The sequence below is a fragment of the Equus przewalskii genome, chromosome 11, assembly GCF_037783145.1.
Source record: "Equus przewalskii isolate Varuska chromosome 11, EquPr2, whole genome shotgun sequence".
Lineage (NCBI taxonomy): Eukaryota > Metazoa > Chordata > Mammalia > Perissodactyla > Equidae > Equus > Equus przewalskii.
Genome location: NC_091841.1, coordinates 2,929,094 through 2,950,387, shown reverse-complemented (window position 1 = coordinate 2,950,387; position 21,294 = coordinate 2,929,094). Strand labels below are relative to the sequence as shown.

At 49.5% G+C, this 21,294-nt stretch overlaps 1 protein-coding gene across 11 annotated transcripts in view; it reads right to left on the bottom strand.

Moving 5' to 3' along the window:
• Positions 1–21,294, bottom strand: part of PRR5L (proline rich 5 like) — a 144,286-nt gene that overhangs the window by 20,198 nt on the left and 102,794 nt on the right. For all 11 annotated transcript variants that reach the window (XM_070564831.1, XM_070564840.1, XM_070564837.1 and 8 more), the window contains 2 exons: positions 17,528–17,576; positions 3,385–3,442 (listed from right to left, as the gene is read on the bottom strand). In XM_070564831.1, the coding sequence (XP_070420932.1) occupies positions 3,385–3,442; positions 17,528–17,576 (107 nt within the window). The remainder of the gene's footprint in view (positions 1–3,384; positions 3,443–17,527; positions 17,577–21,294) is intronic.

Here is a 21,294-nt window from a genome sequence, read left to right as displayed (position 1 = left end):
GTTGGGGGCAATACACTGGAGAAGTGCAAACCCACAGCGCCCCCCCACTCGCCTCGCAAAGCACTTGTCACACTGTTGGGATCGCTCAGTCACCTCTCTGCCTCTTCCACCAGAACGCAGTGAGCACATGGGCCCGTCTGTCCTGCTCACCAACATACTTCCAGTGCTCAGCACGGTGCCGGGCACATCGATAAGTCAATTTCAGAAATCTTCCAAGGAATGAATGGCAAGCATCAAGTGTTCAGGTTTTCACAGATGCTAGAGCTGGTGAGTGGAAGGAGATTCCATTTAACCCAAATATGAAACGGGACACAGCAGGACTTAATAGTTAGCTCCAACACTTTCCTTTGCTCTTAGGATAAAGAAAACCTCCATAACATAGTCTAACCTGACCCAGGAGAGGCTGTCTCCTTCTGTGTCTTCATCCTCCTCTGTATTCGCCCCAGCCTTCAGGCCCTGACTATGTGGATTTTATTTCAGCCCCTCATACATATCATGCTCCTTCATGCCACAGGGCCTTTGCATATGCTAGCCTCTCTGCTTAGACTGCTCTTCCCCTCCCCTCTTTGCCTAACCTACACCTGTATATCTTTCTAGCTACAGTTTGAGCATCACTCCCACATGAAGGTCTCCCCCATTGGTCAAGTCCCCCTACTACAGATTGTGTTCTCAGTACTGGTCCTGGTTACAGTTTTATACTTGATGGCAGTTTGATTAATATCTGTCTCCGTTGTCAGGCTGTGAGCATCATGAGGGCCTGTAATCCTATGATGGTTTTCTTCCCCGCCGTGTCCCCAGCACCTAGCAAAGGACCTGGCATTTAGTAGATAATCAATACACGTTTGGATGAACCACTCACTCAGCATCGGCTTTTCAAGTGTAGGCCGTGCTAGTTCACATCGGGAGGAGTCGGGGATGTCGAAAGAGCTATCGGAAATGTCAGGGCATCCTGGTACCTAAAACTAGGTGACCCCGACATTCAGACAACGTACCCCAAAGGAGAAAAGGCTATTCCAGCTGCTGTGATGACGGCCCTACCCTGAACCTTCCATTGGAGACACCGGAGGCCCTTCAGACCTGCAGGGAGGGAAGGGGACTCCTGCAGGTCAGTGCTGGGGGCACCTTCCTCCCTTCCCTACCAAGATGGAAAGCTCACAGCCCGTGAGGTGGTCCCGCAGCCCCACAGCAGGGAGGTGCCTCTCCGAGAACCTGCGGCTAATTGCTGGCCGCAAACTTCAGAGAGAAATAGAGGCTTTGGAAAGTGTTCAGAGAACATCAGACAGACAGAGGCAACAAAGCAGGGTAGAAAGAGGTCAAGGAGGGAGGTGACCTCGCCACCAGAAAGAGCCCACAAGTCAAGGACTGAGCACCCTGTAGAGATGCAGGGCGTTTGGATGCAAGTTCTAGACGACCGTGCTGTAAAAAATGTCCTCCAATGTACCACAGGAGCTGAGATCACCGGAGGCATACAGAACAGGAATGAGAATCTTCTTCCAAGTCAGGGTCACTAGAGTTCTAGAAAGGATTACTGGAAGTAAGATGGCATCTCTGCCCACATCGGAGCAACACCCGGATAAGAGCGGCTGCTGCCCTCTCCACAGCGACAAGGTGGGCGGACACACAAAAGCAAACATGCTCAGTAAAGCACAGGATGCTCAGCGAGGATGGACCGGCTCAGGCTGCCCAGCAAGGGCGGACCAGCTCAGGGTGCTCAGCGAGGATGGACCGGCTCAGGGCGCTCAGCGAGGATGGACCGGCTCAGGGTGCTCAGCGAGGGCGGACCGGCTCAGGGTGCTCAGCGAGAGCTGACCAGACCAGTTGTTTGCAAACTGTACTTTCTGGCAAGAGAATGCTTTGATCCAGTAGAAACCTTTGTTAGAGTTGCAATGCATAAAATAAAACAGTAGAGATGTTCTGGCTGCAGATGTGAAAGACCCTAAAAGGCCCCACACACCCTTTCACTGTGCAGAAAGGACCCTGACATTCAGGCCCCAGGACAAGCGGGGACCCAGAGAGCCACCCGGGCCCAGGCTCTCCAGTGATGCTCAAGGGATGACCTTTGTTTCTCCGTCGAGCTTGTTCCTGAGTTCTCACTCTGAAGTCCCCTGTGTTCAGTGTCACTTCGGGTAACACTCAACTCTCCCTCCGAAGGGCACTCAAGTGTCCCCAAATGACTTACAGGCAGACCATGTGGCTGGAGACCATGCTCCTCTTCCCCTTACTAGTCAGCCACCTTGCACACTTGTGCAAGAGCCTGGCTCCAAGATGCAAAAGGGCCACTAAGTTCTTGTCGACGCCAGTCACTCCCACATCAGGCCTTGGGCCGGGGGGATGGATACGGTTGAAGAGTCTCAGCATAGATGTGTTCAAGGGCCTCAAGCCCACAGGTTCAGCCAGGCTTCAAATCGACAGGGTGAGTTGCCAGCCTCTATTCTTCCAAAGCTTTGTGAGCTCTTACAGTGGGCCCAGCCCTGGGACCCTCTGGTGTCGGTTTCTCCTTCTTCCTCCTACTTTGTCTTTCCAGGAGAACTTCACTGGACACGAGTCTCTTTCCCAGGAAATGGGGAGAAAACAAAGAGGTGGAGATGGAGGTATCTAGCCGAGAATGGAAGAAAAAGAAAGAGCCGTTCGCACAGCCCCTGCATGCCGGGTATGGTGCTATGCTGGTCACACACCCTGTGCTCCCTACAATCCCCAGCCTCACTTAGCATTTCAGAATGATACAAACCAATGCTCAGAGAAACGAGAAACTTGCCAGAGCCACCCAGGAAGTAGGTGGCTGGCTAAGATCAGGTTCCACGCTGGAGGGAGCTGGGATCAGCCCTCGGCAGATCCCGGGTCGGCCGATTCTGGCCTTTGGTCCCATGTCCCATCTCCACTCAGAGCCCTCCTCTCCTGCCAGCTGGGCTCTAAAATCTCTTAAGACCAGCAGATTTTCCTTTGCCTATCAAGTCATACTCCAGGAAGGGTGCGCCTGCTCAGCCTCATGTCTCCCAAACAGACAGGCCTCTTGTCATGTGTGACCTCAAGAAACATCACAAAGGCCAATAGGAAACAGCCTGGATCGGACCAGAGGGAACAGCGTGGCAGCACCTACCGTACAATTGATCCCTTCAGAGCACACCACCAGTACACATCCTGTGAAAAAGCCCCTTAGAGAGGTCTCCAGAGAGAACACCCCAATCCCACCTCCTGTCTCAAAACGCAGCTGCACCTGGCACTGCCGTGAGCGGGGCTCAAACCAAAGTGCTGCCCCCAGCTAGAGAAGAAACAATGGGTGAACCACTCCCAGGCGCCCACACCTTTGCCCAGAAGCATTCCGGCTGCCCAGACCTCAAAGGCTGAGTCATAGGGACCCACTCAGCGAGGGCGCCTTGTACTTGCCTTCACACAGCTTAATCTTCTCCTCCACAAACAACAGTCCTTTTGCAAGAAGCTGGTTCTGCGAAAAGAGAACAAAGAACACAAGAGTTGGGCTGCTCCACGGCGGGACAAACCCTCTTCCACTGCCAGCGGCGAGGGCACAGAGTTCTCGGCACCTGTGCGCCACTCACGCCTCCAAGTTTAAGAAGCTTTCCGTCCTCTCGGAAAGCCTAGGCTTCAGGAGAAGACAGGGAGACATCTCAAGGCAAAGAGCGAGACGAAGCTGGCGTAGCCACCATCCCCATACCTCCCACCAGGGCAGAGGCAGCACGAGCTTGGCTGATTCTAGGGGAGGATGACACTTGGAGCCTTCGTCCAAACTCTAAACAGGGAACACTGAGGCAATGGTAAATTATGCTGAAATAATGATTGTTTTAGAAAAAAAAGATAAATTAGGCTTTCGCACGCTGACACGAAAGAGACTGCATACAAACTCTTAAGCAGCAGTATGTGTCTGTCGATGAGCGCGTGCATGGGAAAGTTGTGGAGAGAAAGAGTAAGGTTAAGCCCTTTTGCAGTTGCAGCCAACAATTTCTGGGTGTTCTGTGGACATCAGAGGGTTTGCGCCCTTCATCTCGCTTAATTCCAACCCCCACAATAACCCCATCAGGTCGGTGCCGTTACCCTGACTTTACTCACGGCAGTGAAGAGACTCGCCCCCAGCAGGCAGTGCTGGTCTTCCTGGCCCAGAAGCCACGTTCTGTCCACTCTGCTTTGCTGCCTTCAAGCAACTCTTCCCACCCAGACCACCTCCTCCCCTTGAAAGGACGCAGAGCAGCCTCTGCCAGGCACAGACGCTCCGAGAGCAAGGTGGGCTGGGGCTGCCCTCACGTCGTCACACCATCAGAGTGTCAAAGGCCTGCGCTCTGGGGCGGGGGCCCGAGATGAACGCATCCTACAAACCGAATGCATTTCTTAGTGTTCTCCTTTATAAAACCCTGTGATGGCAACGACGAGAGCATGCACGGCAGAGTGGAAAGAACTGGCTATCAGATGGGGTTCAAGTGCCAGCTCAGCCACATTCTAGCTGTGCGACCCTGAACTTCATTTCCCTGAGTCTTGAGCTTCTCATCTGTAAAATGGCATCCTACCAACAATACCATGACGTTCTCATAAGATTAATCATTGTACACACACGCGCACGCACACATGCACGCACACACAGTATTTTATGTCCCTAGCAATCAGTGGTAGCGGGTAACGATGATAATAGTTGCTTTCTTAGTCCAACTCTCTTCACAAAAGGAGTGGGAGGTAAAGAGAGTCAGTAACAAAGGGGCCCACATCAAAAATATTAAAATATCTATCAAAGGGGCCCACATCAAAATAGATAGATATTAAAATATCTATCAAAGGGGCCCACATCAAAATAGATAGATATTAAAATATCTATCAAAGGGGCCCACATCAAAAATATTAAAATATCTATCAGAAATATCACATTTCTGTGACTAATGCACATAAACCAAATTTCAGAGATCCTACTAAGAGTCACAAGATATGACCTAATTTTAAAAAGTAATTGGCCACCATTTCATCTCAAGACAGCAGATGGAACCCCAAATCAAAGGGACGGTGACATCTTCCAGGAGGACACTAACTGTTAAAGAAAAAAACCAATTCCTTTACGAAGACTTAAAGAATGGATAGCTAATTAAGGCAAAACCCTAGCTGTGTTCTCTACCTTCCAGCCACGACAGTGAGTCCTAGCAGCTTCTGGGTCAGAAAGCAAGAAAACACCACAGCACCCAATTCAGATTACCGAAATCAAGGCTCTGCGGCAGCCGAGCGGAACGGGAGGGGACTACACAAGTGCCTGCAGGTGGCAGTCCCTCTGTGAGACGTCCTGGGCAGACATCCTAGATGGCGCCTGGAGGCTTTGCCCAGGTCCCTGTCACTGGTCCAGACCAGGCTCTCAGAACATCCCCTCGCACTCTGTGCAAGGGCCCCTGAGGCCGTTATTCTGTCACCACCTCTAACGTCAACACTGCTGCCCCAGCCTTCTCCCAAAACAACTTTACGAGCCCTCCTTGATTTTGTTTTCTGAGGTGTCCCTCCAAATGTAACAGAGACCCCCTCTAGGAAGCAGTTTCCATCGTGTTGTTCCATCTCTATACTTATCTACATTTTGGGGAGGGGGGCACTGAGGCACTGGGAGAAATCAGAGCCTAGCGGTAATAAGAGAAAGGAATTCCAGCCCTCTGTCAGAGGTGTTAGGATGTGAGGACCCCTTCTTCTTGGAGCAGCCCTGGCTCTGAGAACAGTGCCTAGAACAAGCAGACACGTAACAAACATCCGCTGAGTAGATACCACCTGCTTTGGTGCTGAAGACCATTTTGTACTTTTAAGAAATCAAGGTAAGAGAGAGGACATTTTTAAGAGGGGCAAAAATGATACGGGGCCCTAAATCTGTTGACACTTTCTTCATTTGATAAAACTCACTTTGTATCTTAAGGGAAAGTTTTAAAAGGCCTACGTCCCCCTTCCTTCTTCTTTCCAGTTCTTCCCCCTTCAAGTAGACATTTGGGGAAAAGAAATTTTTTTCAAGGAAAAGAAGATATTTGTGTATTATGGAGAAATGAAAGAGAAAACATTCTAAAAATTCTCACAATATACCCCATGGAGATTCTGTAGCGTGGACTGAAATTAGAGCAACAAGACTGGGTTCAGACGGGGCCTAAGGACCAGCCAGTCAGCCCCTCCTCTCCCCAGGCCTATGGTCAAAGTCCATTGGTCGCACAGTTTTGACGATATTGGGTGGACCCATTTTCCAGGAAGCTAAAGCACCTTTCAAAAGCATCTTGAAAATTCTTATACCCCTAGGAATTCATAGATTTTGCCCTTATTTTACAGTTGAATAAGCTGAGGCTGGAAGTAAGGCCTCCATCTTTTGTGCGGCATGTGCTGGTGGAGTAAGATCGTTCAGGTCAGTCTAGCCCACAGCAGCCTTCCAGGAGCATGGGTGGCCATCTACCTGAGGCTCAAACCCCTGGGCACAACCTGCATCTTCCAGCTTAGGTGACTGGCTCCATTCCCATCCCTACCCCGCCTGGGTCTCAAAGTGGGTCAGGGACCTCTCCTGGCAATCTGCAGTCACACAGGCCCCCACAGGCCAAAGGGTCCCATGTTCCAAAGGGCCTCGTGCTCTGAAGGGCCCCGCCCTGGGGGTTGAGTGCTCTGCAGTTCCATCTTCAATTCTTCCTATTTGTATCCTTGAATCTGTGTTTAGTACATGAAATCTGAGAGGCAATGGAGCGTGTATGTCCTGGCGGCTTGGAGCCTCAGCTCCCCATGGTCCTGCCTCCTACTGCCTCCCAGGAGGGCTTTTCAGGCCCCTGCCCCCCATGCCCTGGCGCCTGGCCCTGCCGGGTTTCCCCTGCCCCTCCCCCCGTGCATCCTACTCCCTAGGTGGTGCGCGTCGCGTTGGTGGGGGCTGATGCAGGGTGGGTTGGGGCTGGGCATGCACCCTGCAGCATCTTGGGCAGAGGCGTGGTAGCGGCCCTCCCCATCCTGGGCTGGCACAGCTGTGGCTTGAGTGCTGGTGACGCAGTGGGGGACCCTCTCATCTAGGCACTGAGAGCACAAAGGTTACCATCTCTGGGGGTCATCTGTCCCCCATGAGTTGTGACAGCAGGCTCATGGGAAGGGGAGACCGACTCCCCCACCCCAGCCGGGGCCGCATTTCCATTCTGCACTGGGCCCCACAAATTACGAAGCCCGCCCTGTCTGCTGGATGTGCCAACTGGACATCAGTGGGGCTTAAGGCTGCTGAGAGAAAGAAAAATGAAAGAAAGAGAAAAGAAAAAACCAGCCTTGACTGAGGCAGCTGCCTTACACCGTTTGTCTGTCTGAGCGTCTGTCCTCCCGGGCTCATCTCACGGAATCCTCGCCCCTGACAAACGCCTGACTCCAGAAGGTGCTGAGTACATGTTCGCTGTGGGGCGGTGGTGATGGAGCTGCATGGTGACAGAGCTGGAAAGAACCTGACTTTTCTCTTGTCGCACTCCCTGCCCGATGGTACCTACCTGGTCACCTCCCCAGCCCGAAGGCTTCAAGCCAAAAAAAATGGTGACATCAAATAGAGCCACCTAGGAAATGATTCGGGACTTGGAACCGGCCCGCTGTTCCTTCAGACATCCCCTGCCCCATAAATGAACTTAGACGTGGAACACACAGCACTTTAACGAACTGGCAGAGGAGCCGGGAAGTGAAAAACAGCTGACATATCTATTTTTCCTAAGACATCGAAAAATGGGCTGCCAACAGAAAAACAAGTTTCAGCTAGAAAAAAATGCAAAAAACAAGGCTCTCTGGGGAAAGGCATCCAGAACCACACGGTTTTCAGTGGGTTGGAAAGACCTGGCGCATGCTGGGTAATCACGGAGGGCAGGCAGGGAGAGGCTGGGGAGGGCAGGGGAGAGGGTGCGTGGCTGCAGTGCAGGGCTTGTCAACGGCATGCACCCCTCTCCGTCAGGCACCTCCCCAACCGGCCAGAGGGACTCAGGAAAACGGAGACCCAACGAGACTAGGGGACGAGGAGAACAACGCTGCCCTGTGATCCCCGAGGGAAGAGCTTTCCACGCAGCAGGCATCCTGCTGATGCTAAGGCTGCTAGCCACTGTCGCTTCCATCACTTCAGCAGTGATGATGATGATGATGACAGAAGAATGCCACTAGTTATTTACTGGTTCTTACTCTGTGAGGCGCTGTATGACACCTTTTTCATGCATTATCTCATATTACCTTTGCCACAAACCTACGCCCTTTGTGCAGATGAAGAAACTGAGGCTCAGAGAAGCAACTAGCAAATGAGACCAGAATTTGCACCCAGGTTGGTCTGAATCCAAAGCCCATTCCTCCAGTTGACTTTAGCAATGATAAGAAAAAATACAAAGAGATGAAGCACCATTATTCCTTGGCTGCTCACTACGTACCACCCACCTTGCATACGTCATCTCATCTAGTAACCACATCAACCTTTGTGTTTTTTTAAAGTTAAAATGTCTTTATTTTGCACAGGTGGATGATTCTTATTTTATGTTAATATAATTTACAATTCTATGAGCTCTGCATCCTGAGACTTAGCCCTAGAAACTCCTATACAAACCATTTGCTTAATTGAACCACAAAAGGTTTTCATTACATCTGTTTGATGTCATATTCAGTGTTATAATTCAAAATAAAGCTAACATGCTACCCAATTTGCCTGTGCTGCTGTTTCTGTTTCTTTCTAATCAGAAGTTACTTCTATGCGATTTTTTCTATTTTATTTTTTATTGCCGTTATGATAGTTCACAACCTTGTGAAATTTCAGTTGTACATTATTATTTGTCAGTCATATTGTAGGTTGGTACTTCACCCTTGGTGCCAACCCCCCCACCCCCCTTTCCCCTGGTAACCACTAATCTGTTCTCTTTGTCTACATGTTTAACTTCCACATATGAGTGGAGTCATACAGAGATTGTCTTTCTCTATCTGGCTTATTTCACTTAACATAATGCCCTCAAAGTCCATCCATGTTGTTGTGAACGGAACAATTTTATCCTTCTTTATGGCTGAGTAGTATTCCATTGTATATGTATACCATATCTTCTTTATCCAATCATCAGTTGATGGGCACTTAGGTTGCTTCCACGTCTTGGCTGTTGTGAATAATGCTGCAATGAACATAGGGGTGCATGGGTCTCTTATTTCAAGTTCTTTGGATAGATACCCAGTAGTAGGATGGCTGGGTCATATGATATTTCTATTTTCAGTTTTTTGAGAAATCTCCATAGTGCTTTGCATAGTGGCTATACCACTTTGCATTCCCACCAGCGGTGTATGATGGTTCCTTTTTCTCCACAACCTCTCCAACATTTGTTATTTTTTGTTCTGGTTATTTTAGCCATTCTAACGGGCGTAAGGTGATATCTTAGTGTAGTTTTGATTTGCATTTCCCTGACCACATCAACCTTTTGAAGTAGGTACCGTGATTACATCTAGATTACTACTAAGAAAACTGAGGCTCAGAGAGGTTAAGTAACATGCCTGCAGTCACATAGCCCATAAGTATTCTAGCAAACACTAGAACCCAGACCTATCTGGCAGAAGGGCTGGTGCTTTTAGCCATCATGCTCTCCTGCCCTGTCAATTGGAGAGACTTCTTATGTCCTTGTCCACAGGAGAAAGTAGATGAGATCCATTTCAGGGTCACGGATCCTGAGGGGCAATTGGCTTGGCAATCTCAGGCCACGTAACTGGGTTCTACCACAAGGCTTCCATCCAGCTGGGTCATTTCTGCTGCCCAATCCTGCTACCAGTTTCCCAACTTCTGCCTCTCCGAAAGTGCTTTTCCAGGGCCTTCCTCTCTAGAATACACGCTCAATGTCTAGCAAGGTGAACACCTGGCTCCCAGGTGGGTTCTATTCCCAAATGAGGCAACTTTTCCTATGCCCGAGGGGTCTAGCAGCATGTCATTCTGCCTACCGAGAACCTGTATTCACCAACAATTCCACTCCAGGTACTGGTCCAGTGATATCAGTGTCTACGAAGGTTCCTGTTGTTGACACTACGCCACTGATGGAAATCATGGGCGCCTCCATTTTATGTCCCTCTACGGCTTTGAAAGTACAGCCATCATCTCTAAGGACGTCCACATTTCCTGTGAACCTGGCTGGCTTCCTACATAAGCAACAAAAAGTCTTAAAAACACAGCTCACCCCCAGGCCCAGAGAATTCCTAATAAACCAGTCCTGGGGTGTGTGTGGTTCTATGAGACAGACAGACATCCCTGGACAGAGACCAAAGGGGATTAGAAACGTGGTACAAATACTAATTCTTCATTTAGCACCATTTCAGTGGTCATTAAAAGGGTGAATTTGGGCTTTTAAAAAAGTTATTTTACAAGAAAGCAAGAAAACAGTGCATGTCTGTTCTGCCGGACACTAAAAATAAAATAACACTGAAATTTCCCTTCTCTGTGGTTTTTCAGAGGATGTCTTAAGGGCATTTCAACATTTAAAGTTTAATCCAAAAGGTTTTCCTTCTGTGGCCAAATGGCCTGAGTTCGATCTTTGCTCTAGCAGCTGTAAGGTCTTGGATAACCTCCCTTCTCTGAGCTTCGGTTGCAGTCTCTGCAAAAAACGGTAATAACAAAATCTTCCTCATCAGCCGCCAGGAGGAATAAATGACCTAGCACAGGAAAAATGCTTGGAGCGGTCCTCGGACTCGAGCACACATCAGAATCGTGGCGGACTTGCTAAAACACAGAGTGCCGGGCCCCAAGCCCAGTGTCTGATTCAGTCAGTCTGAGGTGGGGCCTGAGAATCTGCTTTTCCAACACATTCCCAGGTGACCTTGAAGCTGCTGGTCCGGGGACCACACTTTGAGAAGCACCAGGTTAGAACGAGGGCCGGCACTTAAATGCTTGAAGGTGTTGGCCGCTGTTACTAGTAGCATTGTTTCCGTCTTCTTTGTAGCTCTTAAACAGCCCCAGAGAACGTTGTCCTGTTGCTTTCCACGTCTAACGAACATCTCAGCCCTTCCACCTTGGTGCTTCCTTCTCATGGCCACTGAATGGCTGAACGTTGCCACTTCCTTGACCACCACACTTCTAGCGTCTGCCCCTGCCTTCTGTCCCTCCCTCACTGGTGCCCTGAACCCGGGATCCTTGCCTAGGCCAGAGAGTGTCATCCACTTACATACACGCTGGGCTCCTGAAAACACGGACTCATGTGGAACACGACGCCTACATGATATAAGGAGGCATTCTGATTCCACGGAGCTAAGCGGGATTATGAAACCCTAATTACCCCTCATCTTTGGAGCTCATCCTCGGGTGATGTATTCTGAGCACTCTGTCCCTCTGTGTGCCGTATTTAACAACTGAACATGCAACAACCTAAGTCCAACGAGGCTAAAGACTTGCCATTTCAGCACGCCTATTGATTTTCATCTTTATTCCAATTATATGAAGAGCTGTGGTGGTCAATTTCAGGACTCATTCTTTCCATTTATCTTTATAAAATTTGAGAAGAGTACAATACAAATATTCAAATAATTGCATAAAATTCAAGTAACTGCCGAGGAGACGGAGCATGGCCGAGCTGCGAAAAGGTAATGGCTGGCTGGGGGGCAGCCCCACAGAGGACAACCAAACCCCCAGGGGTCCTCACCACCCGCAGAGCAGCGCCGCCCCGTTGCTCCCCTCGCGGCAGCCAAGGGAAGCTTCTAGGCCATTGCAGTGTTGATAACTCCACAATGCCTCTCTTCCAAGTACCAGCCAAATCCCAAATGCCCCCTCTAACGACCTTCTGACCGGAAAACATCCTCCTCCCCGTCTCGTCTGCTCGCTGGGGCCCAGCTCCACCTGTTCAGAGCCCCTTTGTACCTTGGCACCAACTGCACCTTCAAAGCAGAGTATGCGTGGGCTGTCCTTTGCTGCCCTCTGTCCACCTAATTACCTCTTTTTCCATTTGGGGAATCCTGCTTGTTCTAGAAGCCTTCCCAGGCTGATCAAAGAAGAGCTGAAATGTTTCTCCCCTATTCATTTTGGGTTTGGAAATCAGAAAAATTATTTTCCTCATGTTTTATCGTCGCTCACCCAACTTTCTGTGGATTCTTATAAATCCTATCTTTGTCCCCATAAGGTGTACTCGTTCTGGGCCTGATTTTAAGCCATTACCATCCATGCAGGTCTTCAGCTAACATTTCGCCGTGTGTTACCTGTGTGGACGCGTCTATGTCCCTGGGCCGTCTTCAATGTCAAAGTCGATGGTGACCAGGACACTTCCAGGTCTCCTCCTTCGGCTGTCTGCCACGTGCCACAAGCCCTTAACGAATCTTCTCTGATAGTGATGAACTAAGGGGACTGGCCTCCCGGGACCCTTGCAGACGTGAGCTGGAAATATTTATATCAAACGCTCCCAGGCCATCCCCGACCTGCTGGCCATCGTGGGGGCTAACATCCCCTTTCCTAAGACTATCCGTCCAGAGCCACTGACTAGAGACTGAGTTTCTGTATCAAGCACAACTTTGCTTCCATCGAAACGAATTTAACCTTCTGGGCTTGGGGAAAAGAGCTTTTAACAAACACCGCAGAGGCAGAAGGACAGGAAGTGCTCTTTGCAACCCCTCCCAGCCCCAAGCCCTGAACCACCAAGGTGCCTCATTAGGAGAGAGAAAAAGGCAGAGCACTTCACAGCGTCAGTCTCCAAAGTTACAGCGAACCAATTACCCCTTGGAGCTGTCACTAAGCTACAGAGCTCCTCTCGGAGACCCCAATTTTCCTTCTGGGCGCAATTCAAAACAGACAGAGGAAAATGAGAAATCAATACTGGAAATGTCAAAGATTTTTCCGGCCAGTGTCTGATGGAAATTCACCTATGCTTCTGCGGATCAAAGGCTGACTTCTCTGTGTGCGGATGCAAGATAAGCCCTGGCCCTCCCTCTGCCCTCCCCTAGGGTCATTTTCACTATTCTTCACTGAGACATTCTTTCTTTAAAGCTGCAAAATGAAAACATTTACTTCCAAAAGCAGAGCCACAGAGACAGCTTCACAAGTGGCGGGCGGAAGCAGGCTGGGAGTCGGGGAGGAGGCCGACTTCACTGCTGAATGCGGGCAGTCCAGAGGCGGCCTTCGGTCTCCCTCCACACTGAGGGGCTGGCACCCAGGAACCCGTTCGTCACCTTCCCCGACACCTCACCCGCAGCCTCTGGTCTCATCTGCCCCCGGGCTCTGCTCCTTACTTCTGAAGGAAGGTAATTTCTGGAGCTCATTCTGCCTTCCCCTCTTGAACCCCCTCTGCCAGCTGAGTGTGATGGCCAGGGTCACCTCCTGTGGCCTTCCCTCCTGGATTGCCCTCCTCCTGTGAAGAGCTCGTCTTTGCACGGCTCCGGAACCAGCCCACTTTCAAGCAGTGCCAGCACGGGGCTTTCCAAACCTGAGTTCCTCTTGAACCACCTTCACTATGTGGCCACGGCCAGGGCCACCTACGCTATTACTCTCTCCTACTATTGTTCTGAAATCAATCCACTTTTTAAAAACATAAATATGTTGGCGCCAGCCAGGTGGTGCAGTGGTTAAGTTCCCACGCTCCGATTCCGGCGGCCCAGGGTTCGCCAGTTCAGATCCTGGGTGTGGAAACGGCACCGCTCATCAGGCCATGCTGAGGTGGCAACCCACGTATAAAGTAGAGGAAGATGGGCACGGATGTTAGCTCAGGAAAAAGAGGAGGACAGGGGCTGGCCCCGTGGCTGAGTGGTTAAGTTCGTGCACTCTGCTTCAGCAGCCCAGGGTTTCACTGGTTCGGATCCTGGGCGTGGACATGCACCACTCATCAGGCCACCTTGAGGCAGCGTCCCACATGCCACAACTAGAAGGACTCACAACTAAAACATACAACTATGTACTGGGGGAATTTGGGGAGAAAACAAAAAAGCAGAAAAAAGAAAAAAAGATTGGCAATAGTTGTTAGCTCAGGTGCCAATCTTTAAAAAAAAAATAGAGGAGGATTGACAGCAGATGTTAGCTTAGGGCTACTCTTCCCCCCAAAAAAACAAAACATACATATGTCTAAAAGGGAAACTAGAGCATCATTTACCATAAATCGAACGTAACGCAACAATCAACCCAATGCAAAGGGTGTCATGAAATCCTGATTAGACAGAAGCAAGTGAGAGGCCTGCTCTCCCCCTTAAACGAGGGAGATCACCATGTCACGGTGCCATATTGTAATTTATGACAACAAATGGGTATTTGGTCTTAGAGCCAGACTGTTCCTGGTAGAGAGCTCCTTAATGCCCTTGGAATACCCTGTGATGAGAATGACAAAGGTGTCTTTTGTTATGACAATGATGTGACTTTAGGAAAGCACCTAAGGATGGGAGTTGGTTGCCCATGGAGCCAACCATGTGACTAGAGGGTTGGAAATTTCAGTCCCCACTTGTGACCCCACTTCTGACCTTGGGGAGGGGAGGAGGGCTGGAGATGGAGTCCAACCACCAACGGCCAATGATTTGATCAATCGTGCCATGTAATGAAGCCTCCATAAAAACCCGAAAAGGACAATGTCTGGAGAGCTTCTGGGTTGGCGAACACGTGGAGATTGCGGAGAGCGTCACCCTGAAGAGGGAACAGAGGCTCTGCGCCCTTTCCCCAGACCTCGCCCTGTGCATCTCCTCCCCCTGGCTGTTCCTGAGTCACATGCTTTTATAATAAACTGGTCATCTAGTAAGTAAAGTGTTTCTCTGAGTTCTGTGAGCTGGGCCAGCAAATTAGTCAAACCCAAGGAGAGGGTCATGGGAAACTCCAATCTATAGCCAGTTGGTCCGAAGCTCAGGTGACAACCCGGACTTGTCAATGGGGTCTGAAGTTGTGCGGCGCAGTCTTGTGGGACTGAGCCCTTGACCTGTAGCATCTGACACTACCTCCAGGTACACAGTGTCAGCAGTGAGCTCAATGGTAGGACACCCAGCTGGTGTTGGAGAATTGCTTAGTGTGGGGAGAACCCACACAGTGGAACTGGGTCAGACTTGTGCTTGGAGAAGTGTAAACGACACACACTGGTGCAAAGGCAGACTCTCCCTGGCACAATCAGAAGCACTGAAAATAGAGAAGAGGACACTTCCTAGCCACCAGGCTAACACTTCATAACGCCGCTGACGCACCGCCTAGACTCCCTCACTGTCTGGCGTGAACAATGCCTCCCTCCCTCCCAAGAATGTTTATGGAGCATCTATCACATGCCAGGTCCTTTCTAGGGACTGGGAAACCAAACACATTAAAAACAAAGGCTCTGCGCCCTCAGGAAACTTAAAACCTACATTTAAATAAATAGTGTCTAGGATAGCCTTCTCTCCAGCCTAGCTCCTTAAACTAAGGAAAAACCCAGATTCAAAACTGAAAACCAGTTCCTACCCCACGCCCCCAGAAAGAGACTCAGTATTCGCAAAGCGGTTTCTCTGCTTACGCTCTCAATAGAAAATGATGTGTGGTTATTAGCTGCTAAGTGTCTGGCATCCTTGGTAAACAGCATTAACCACCCCTGCAAACCTCAGGGCTTCCCAGATAAATAAGTCCCCACCCAAAAGCCCTTCCCCACCCATCCTGGGGGTAGCCCCCAGCACTGAAAGACAGCTGACATTTCAAACCTGATTGAAACCACACCACAGCCTGTCTATTTTAAGTGTCAACAGGGAAGGCAGCCGGCCCATTTCTCCAGACCAACTGAAAAACCACTTCTCGGGAGTTCGATTTAAAAATCAATGAGTAGAGACAGCAAGAGACGAGAGTGTGGACAAGAATGCCCTTTGAGTCAAGGGCAACTGAAATGATGCACATTTGTGACTGATTATCTCTTTCTTAGTCCTTATGTTTGTCTCAAGCAGCCAAGCCACTGACCCAACGGAAGTCCAGGCTTCTGTGGGGTCTTCCCGTGTCCAGATTTAGAGTAGTTGCTTTCCACTCAGTGTGTGTGTGTTTTAAACGACTGACTGGTCATTCTTTAAAAGTGCACATAAAAGTTTAAGCTTCCTGAATCTTGGAAAGAAAAGAAATGAAAAGGATACCTGTGTTGTTTTTAAAACCTAAAAACTCTTTAAACTGTCTTAAAAGTATGTTCTCTTCAGATACAGAATATATCGCCAACCTGAAACCAAGATGGGAAATATATTTATGTTCCTTTCCCATTAAAAGGGATGGATTACACTTCAGAATAACAAATTCGCATCTATACAAATTTCATGAACACTTACTACTCTGTCTCACTCTGTGCTAGTCACTGTTTACTATTATTATAAATAATAATTTATTTAGTCCTCACAATAACACTGCAAGGTTAGGTCCTGTTAACCCTATTTTATAGAACGGGAAACTAAAACACAGAGAGGTAAAGCAGCTTGCTCAAGGTCACACAGCTAGCATGTGGCTATGTTGGGCGTTGACCCAGGTGGTCTGGCTCTAAGGGCGGTGTTCTTGACCACTCCTCTATGCTATGCTGCCCCTACACACACGTACAACATGCCGAATGCTTTACATGTGTTATCGCATGTACTCCATAAAATGACCTATCAGGTAGGTCATATTTTTATTCCCATTTTATAGATGGGGAAATGGAGGCACAGAGAGAGAAAGCAGCTTGCCCAAGACCACTCAGCTAATAAGTGAAAAGTGAGCGCTCTTATCTCACTGAAGGGTCACCCAGTTACTCGCCACATACGCCTCCCCACGCGCCTTTGGTTAGAGCAGGAAGGCAGCTCACGCCAGGGGACTAGCAACCATCCTGACTGAATCTGGAACTTGAGCTCATCAGCCCATGGAACTGCTGTTCAGGCAGAAGGGACGTCAGAGCGTGTGATCCATTTCTATCTTTAACAGAACAGACCAAGAGGTGGAGTGACAAGAAATAATGTGGCTACAGGGTCTAACTACCCCCAATTAGACACCATACACGGGGGAGGGAATGTCACCAGAGCAGTGGTTCCCAACACGTGAGTCGGGTCCCCTGGGGGACCCCCCGGACCTTTTCCACACGGTCAAAATTATTTCCCCCATAACACTCAGCTGCTGTTTGCCTTTCTCCTTGCCTCCTCCGTGAGCGTAGCACGGATTTCTCCAAAGACGTGCAAGATCGCAGGAGGCTGGCTGTGAAGCAGACCTGAGGACCCAGCTACCTCCTGCGAAGCCAGACACTGCAGAGATTTGCAAACATATAAAACAACGCCATTTTCTATTGTTTTATCCGAAAAAGTTATTTTTCATAAAAATGCTGTTTACACTAACATGTAACATAGGTTTATTACTTACATGAATTAAGGCATATTTTAAAGTTTCTCAGGTTTAATTTCTAATATGACGAAGATAGAGATAACCCAAATAAGTGATCATTTTTAAGAACCTAAAGGGGTCCTGAGACCTGCTGCCCGAGACTATCATCTCGTGAGAGAAGGGACCACACCCGCCTCGCGCTGCTCGCAGCTGCTGCCCGCGGTGCCTGGCGCACAGTGTGCCTCGAGATACAGCGTCTGGGATGTTGAAGGAATGCCAGGTATGCACTACCGACCACCCCGTTAGGTCCACGCACCCACACCCAACAATGACGGTGCTCACAGCCACACCGCTTACCTGGAAATAGTCTGTAATGAAGGATCCCAGTGCACTCTTCAGCAGCTGCCTGGGGAGAGAGAAACACCGTCACACAGCCCTTCATGGTCCAGCTCCTGGAGTCCAGTCCACAGGCACCTGAGGATGGAGCGCTCACCAAGGGCTCAGGGACTGGCCAGGCCTGCGAAGGGAGTGTGCTTTCCTAGGCCCTAGTAACACCCCCGGGGTTATTAGGGAATCGGGGTGATGGAAATCCAAGAGGGAGACCCATTCCTTGGTTCACGCCACAAGGACAACCATCTCAAGAGGGCGCACAGGGGACTCTAACTCTGACAGAGGTGGTGGGGGCAGGCCAGGGCACAGGGCTCCATGTGAAACTGAAAAAGCAAGGAACGGGCAGACCACAGTTTCGTAATCCTCCCCATTTGTAGACATAATGGTCTAAAATGCATTTTTCTTACATTTTTCAACCAAGGATTGTAAAGTGAGGGGGGGGTGGCAATTATTATCCCTCCCATACAGATAAGGAAACTGAGGCTCAGAGAGGCCCCCAAAATAAGTCAGTGGTAGAGTTAAGATTCGAACCCAGACCTTCCTCAAATTCAACATCTTGTCCCATAACTCCACCCTGCCTCTCCTGCAAATCCATCAGAGACGTTCCCCAGGTGCCACAGTTTGGGTGGGAGGGACGGAGGCAATCCTTCAGAGGGACCACAGCGGGGAGAACACATAGGTTTCATTTATCCAGATAACAAACAGCGACCTGCCCTTTATGTGCTGGAGACTGTTCTGGCACCAGGGATACAGAAGTGAATGAGACGGGTGAGGTCTCTGCTCTCCTGGGGCTTCTGTTCTCGGGGGAGGGGTGTGGAGAGACAGCATGTTGATAAACACACTCACAAGGCAAGTTCAAAGAGTCTTAAGTGCTAAAAAATACAAACAAAATTAAAAAATAGAAGTCTGGCACCAGACCTCCTCCTCCCTGGGACAAACCATGGGACCGTCCCCACTGTTCTTGCTTTAATTTGATCCCAACAAGGCAAGAAGGAAAAACAAGACTAACTGGCTCCCAGAGCTAATGAGGCCCCAGGGAGCACAGTCTCCAGGCTTCAGACATTTCCTTTACTCATCCCACCAGCAGGGTCATTAAGGGGCACACCCTAAAGCTTCTGGCGACACCTACTGGGTATTAACTCCCCAAAAACGCATTCCCACACATCCCTCTAGGATAATCAGGAAGTTACAGTGAGATGTCATCATGTGCAGAACACAGGCAGGATAGAAGTGAAACAGAAGGAGAGGCAGCATGAGCTGAATTTCTGTTCAGAAAGAGCCCTGGAAAGCTGCAGACAGGTGTCCACAAGGAAAATCTCTTCCTGTTCCCGCCACAGAACACGGGTCTGTGGTGGACACCGCACTTCGAGATGCACTTTAATCGTGGGCTCCCGGAAGGCCACCCCGTCAACCAGCCCCGGGGTTCTCCTGGATGGGGGCAGGTCTGACGGAGACGAGGAAGCCTTCACCAGTCACTGGACCAAGAGCAGGTGGTCATCGCTGCTCTTCAAGGGCAGAGGCGCCTCCAGACAGGAAACAGAAAGCCAGCGGGCAGCCCTGGATGCAGGCTTTGAAACGGGAAGAGGTGGGAGGCTGTTTCTACTGCTGGAGGGAGAAACACCCCCTTCCAAAGTCTCCAGGGCTGCTGGGAGGTCTCAAACCATAGGTGAAGAAACCAAGCTTCATTAAAAAGTGGAAAAACGAGTCCTAACGATGGGCTATTTCGAACAAAGTTTCCCAAGCATATCTTGGGTACTCACAAAGCTGAGGGACTGACACAGATCTGAGACCAACTAACAAGCTATGGAACAGGTGCCCCAAGGAACCCATGCTGAGAAGCCACTGTGCTCCTGAAGATGCTCCAGGTAAAAGAGAGATAGAGGTTGGGGTAAGGCTAGGCCTGCAAGGTCCAGAACCATGGAAACCAGCCCGGAGCAAGGCGGAGGAGACACCTAGGCAAGTGGAACAACCATTCATCAGGGCTGGCCATCACTAAACAGGTGATTCTTGCCCCTGGGCATTTCTCAGTGGTACTCAGCGAGCATCCTGACGTCACCCAACAGAGGAATCCAATGGGTCTCCTCCCCTGCCTGTCAGGGAGCCAGAAAGGCCGCAGCCCACAATGTGGGGAAAGGCACGGCATCCTTACATTACGGCCCTGGCTGCAGCGAGCCACAGCCAGAATTCCGCAGAGCGTTACAGGAAGACGAAGCCTGAGGGGACAAACAGCTGATACAGGATAAGAGGCTACGAATGAGCTTGACGCTACTGCAAAGACAAGGGTATAGAAGAAAGGACTCAAGCAGCAGCGGCCATAAAGGGCGCCGAGATGGTGATGCATGAGAATAAGAGGCAAAACAAGGATGCTTCCACCCCCGGATAAGGGCCATCCTCAAGCCTTCAGGGAGGAGGGACAGGCACAGGTGTGGGAATCTGCTGTGTACACTTTAAACGTAACAGACTCTAACCGAGGATGGTAAGAGAACCACACATTTGTCCTTTTATCAGATCCTGAGTTCTAAAGCCCTCTCCACTAGGTATCGTTATACAGAATCATCAGAATGGACAGACCCCACCTGATCCTTTAAGTCAACGTTCTATTGTCCTGGGGGCCAATGACAGTGGGTGCCTCTGTCCCTTACAAAATCCCGTCTCATTTCTCATGCGTTAGACAAGGTCACTCCATATATGTGTAGAGTTTCCATTGCAGCAAAATATAGGAATCAACATAAGAGTGCACTGATAAAGCGCTCATAAAAAAAATTATGGTTCATACACACCATGGAATTCTATGCAACTGTGAAAAAAAAAAAGAACAAAGAAGTGCTGTAAGAAATTATATGGAAAGATCTAGATGGCATTAAGTTAAGAAAGCAAGATGCAGAACAGCATGTATAATATGCCACCTTGTGAAAAGGGAAGAGAAAAAGAATACTTATTTTTATTTACACAATACCAAATTCATTTATCACATCTGCTCTAACTCGCTGTTCTGTAACGGTGATATGATTGGGTTTCCAGTAAAGCCCTTTGAACTGAAATACACAGTACCTTGAGTTTTAAACACAAAACACACATGCATTTTCGAAATGATATATAAATGCACTGGGTTTTGTGTCCTCCTCTCCCTCTCCCCAAGTAAGACGTTAGAAAGGTCGAAGCTGGAAATCAAGTAGGACAACAGACACCTGAGCAAACTTCTTCCCCCGAGGAGAGGACACAGTGTCCCGCAGGCCACATGCCACCTCGTCAGAGCCAGTCTGGGGAGCTCAGTACAGTGTCGAGTATCCCCAGCTCCTTCTGCATGAAAATTCCTCGCATATGCATAGAGATGCTCTGGAAGAAGAGCCAATGAACTACTCTTGTAACAGTTATCTTTGGGGGGGATGGGAGCTGAGTTTCTGGGGTACAGGGGAGGTGATGCTTCACTGAATGTCTCATTATATCCTTAAAATTTGTGTACTCTGTGAATGCAATCCAACTGAAAAGCATTAAAAAATTTTTTTTAATTAACAATAACCACCTCCAAGTTTACCACCATCTGGCTTGAAGCCGAGAAGGCATTGTGGGAGTGAGTTCCCATCAAGGGCACAGTATCAGGAAGCAGGCAGTCCTAGGGATATCAGAGAATCCCACAGACCATGAGACCCTGCCAACCCAAACCCACGTCAGGCTGGTAACCTGAGAACCGAACCAGAGAGCGAGCGGGGGAGGGAGAGCAGAGCTGGCCGAAC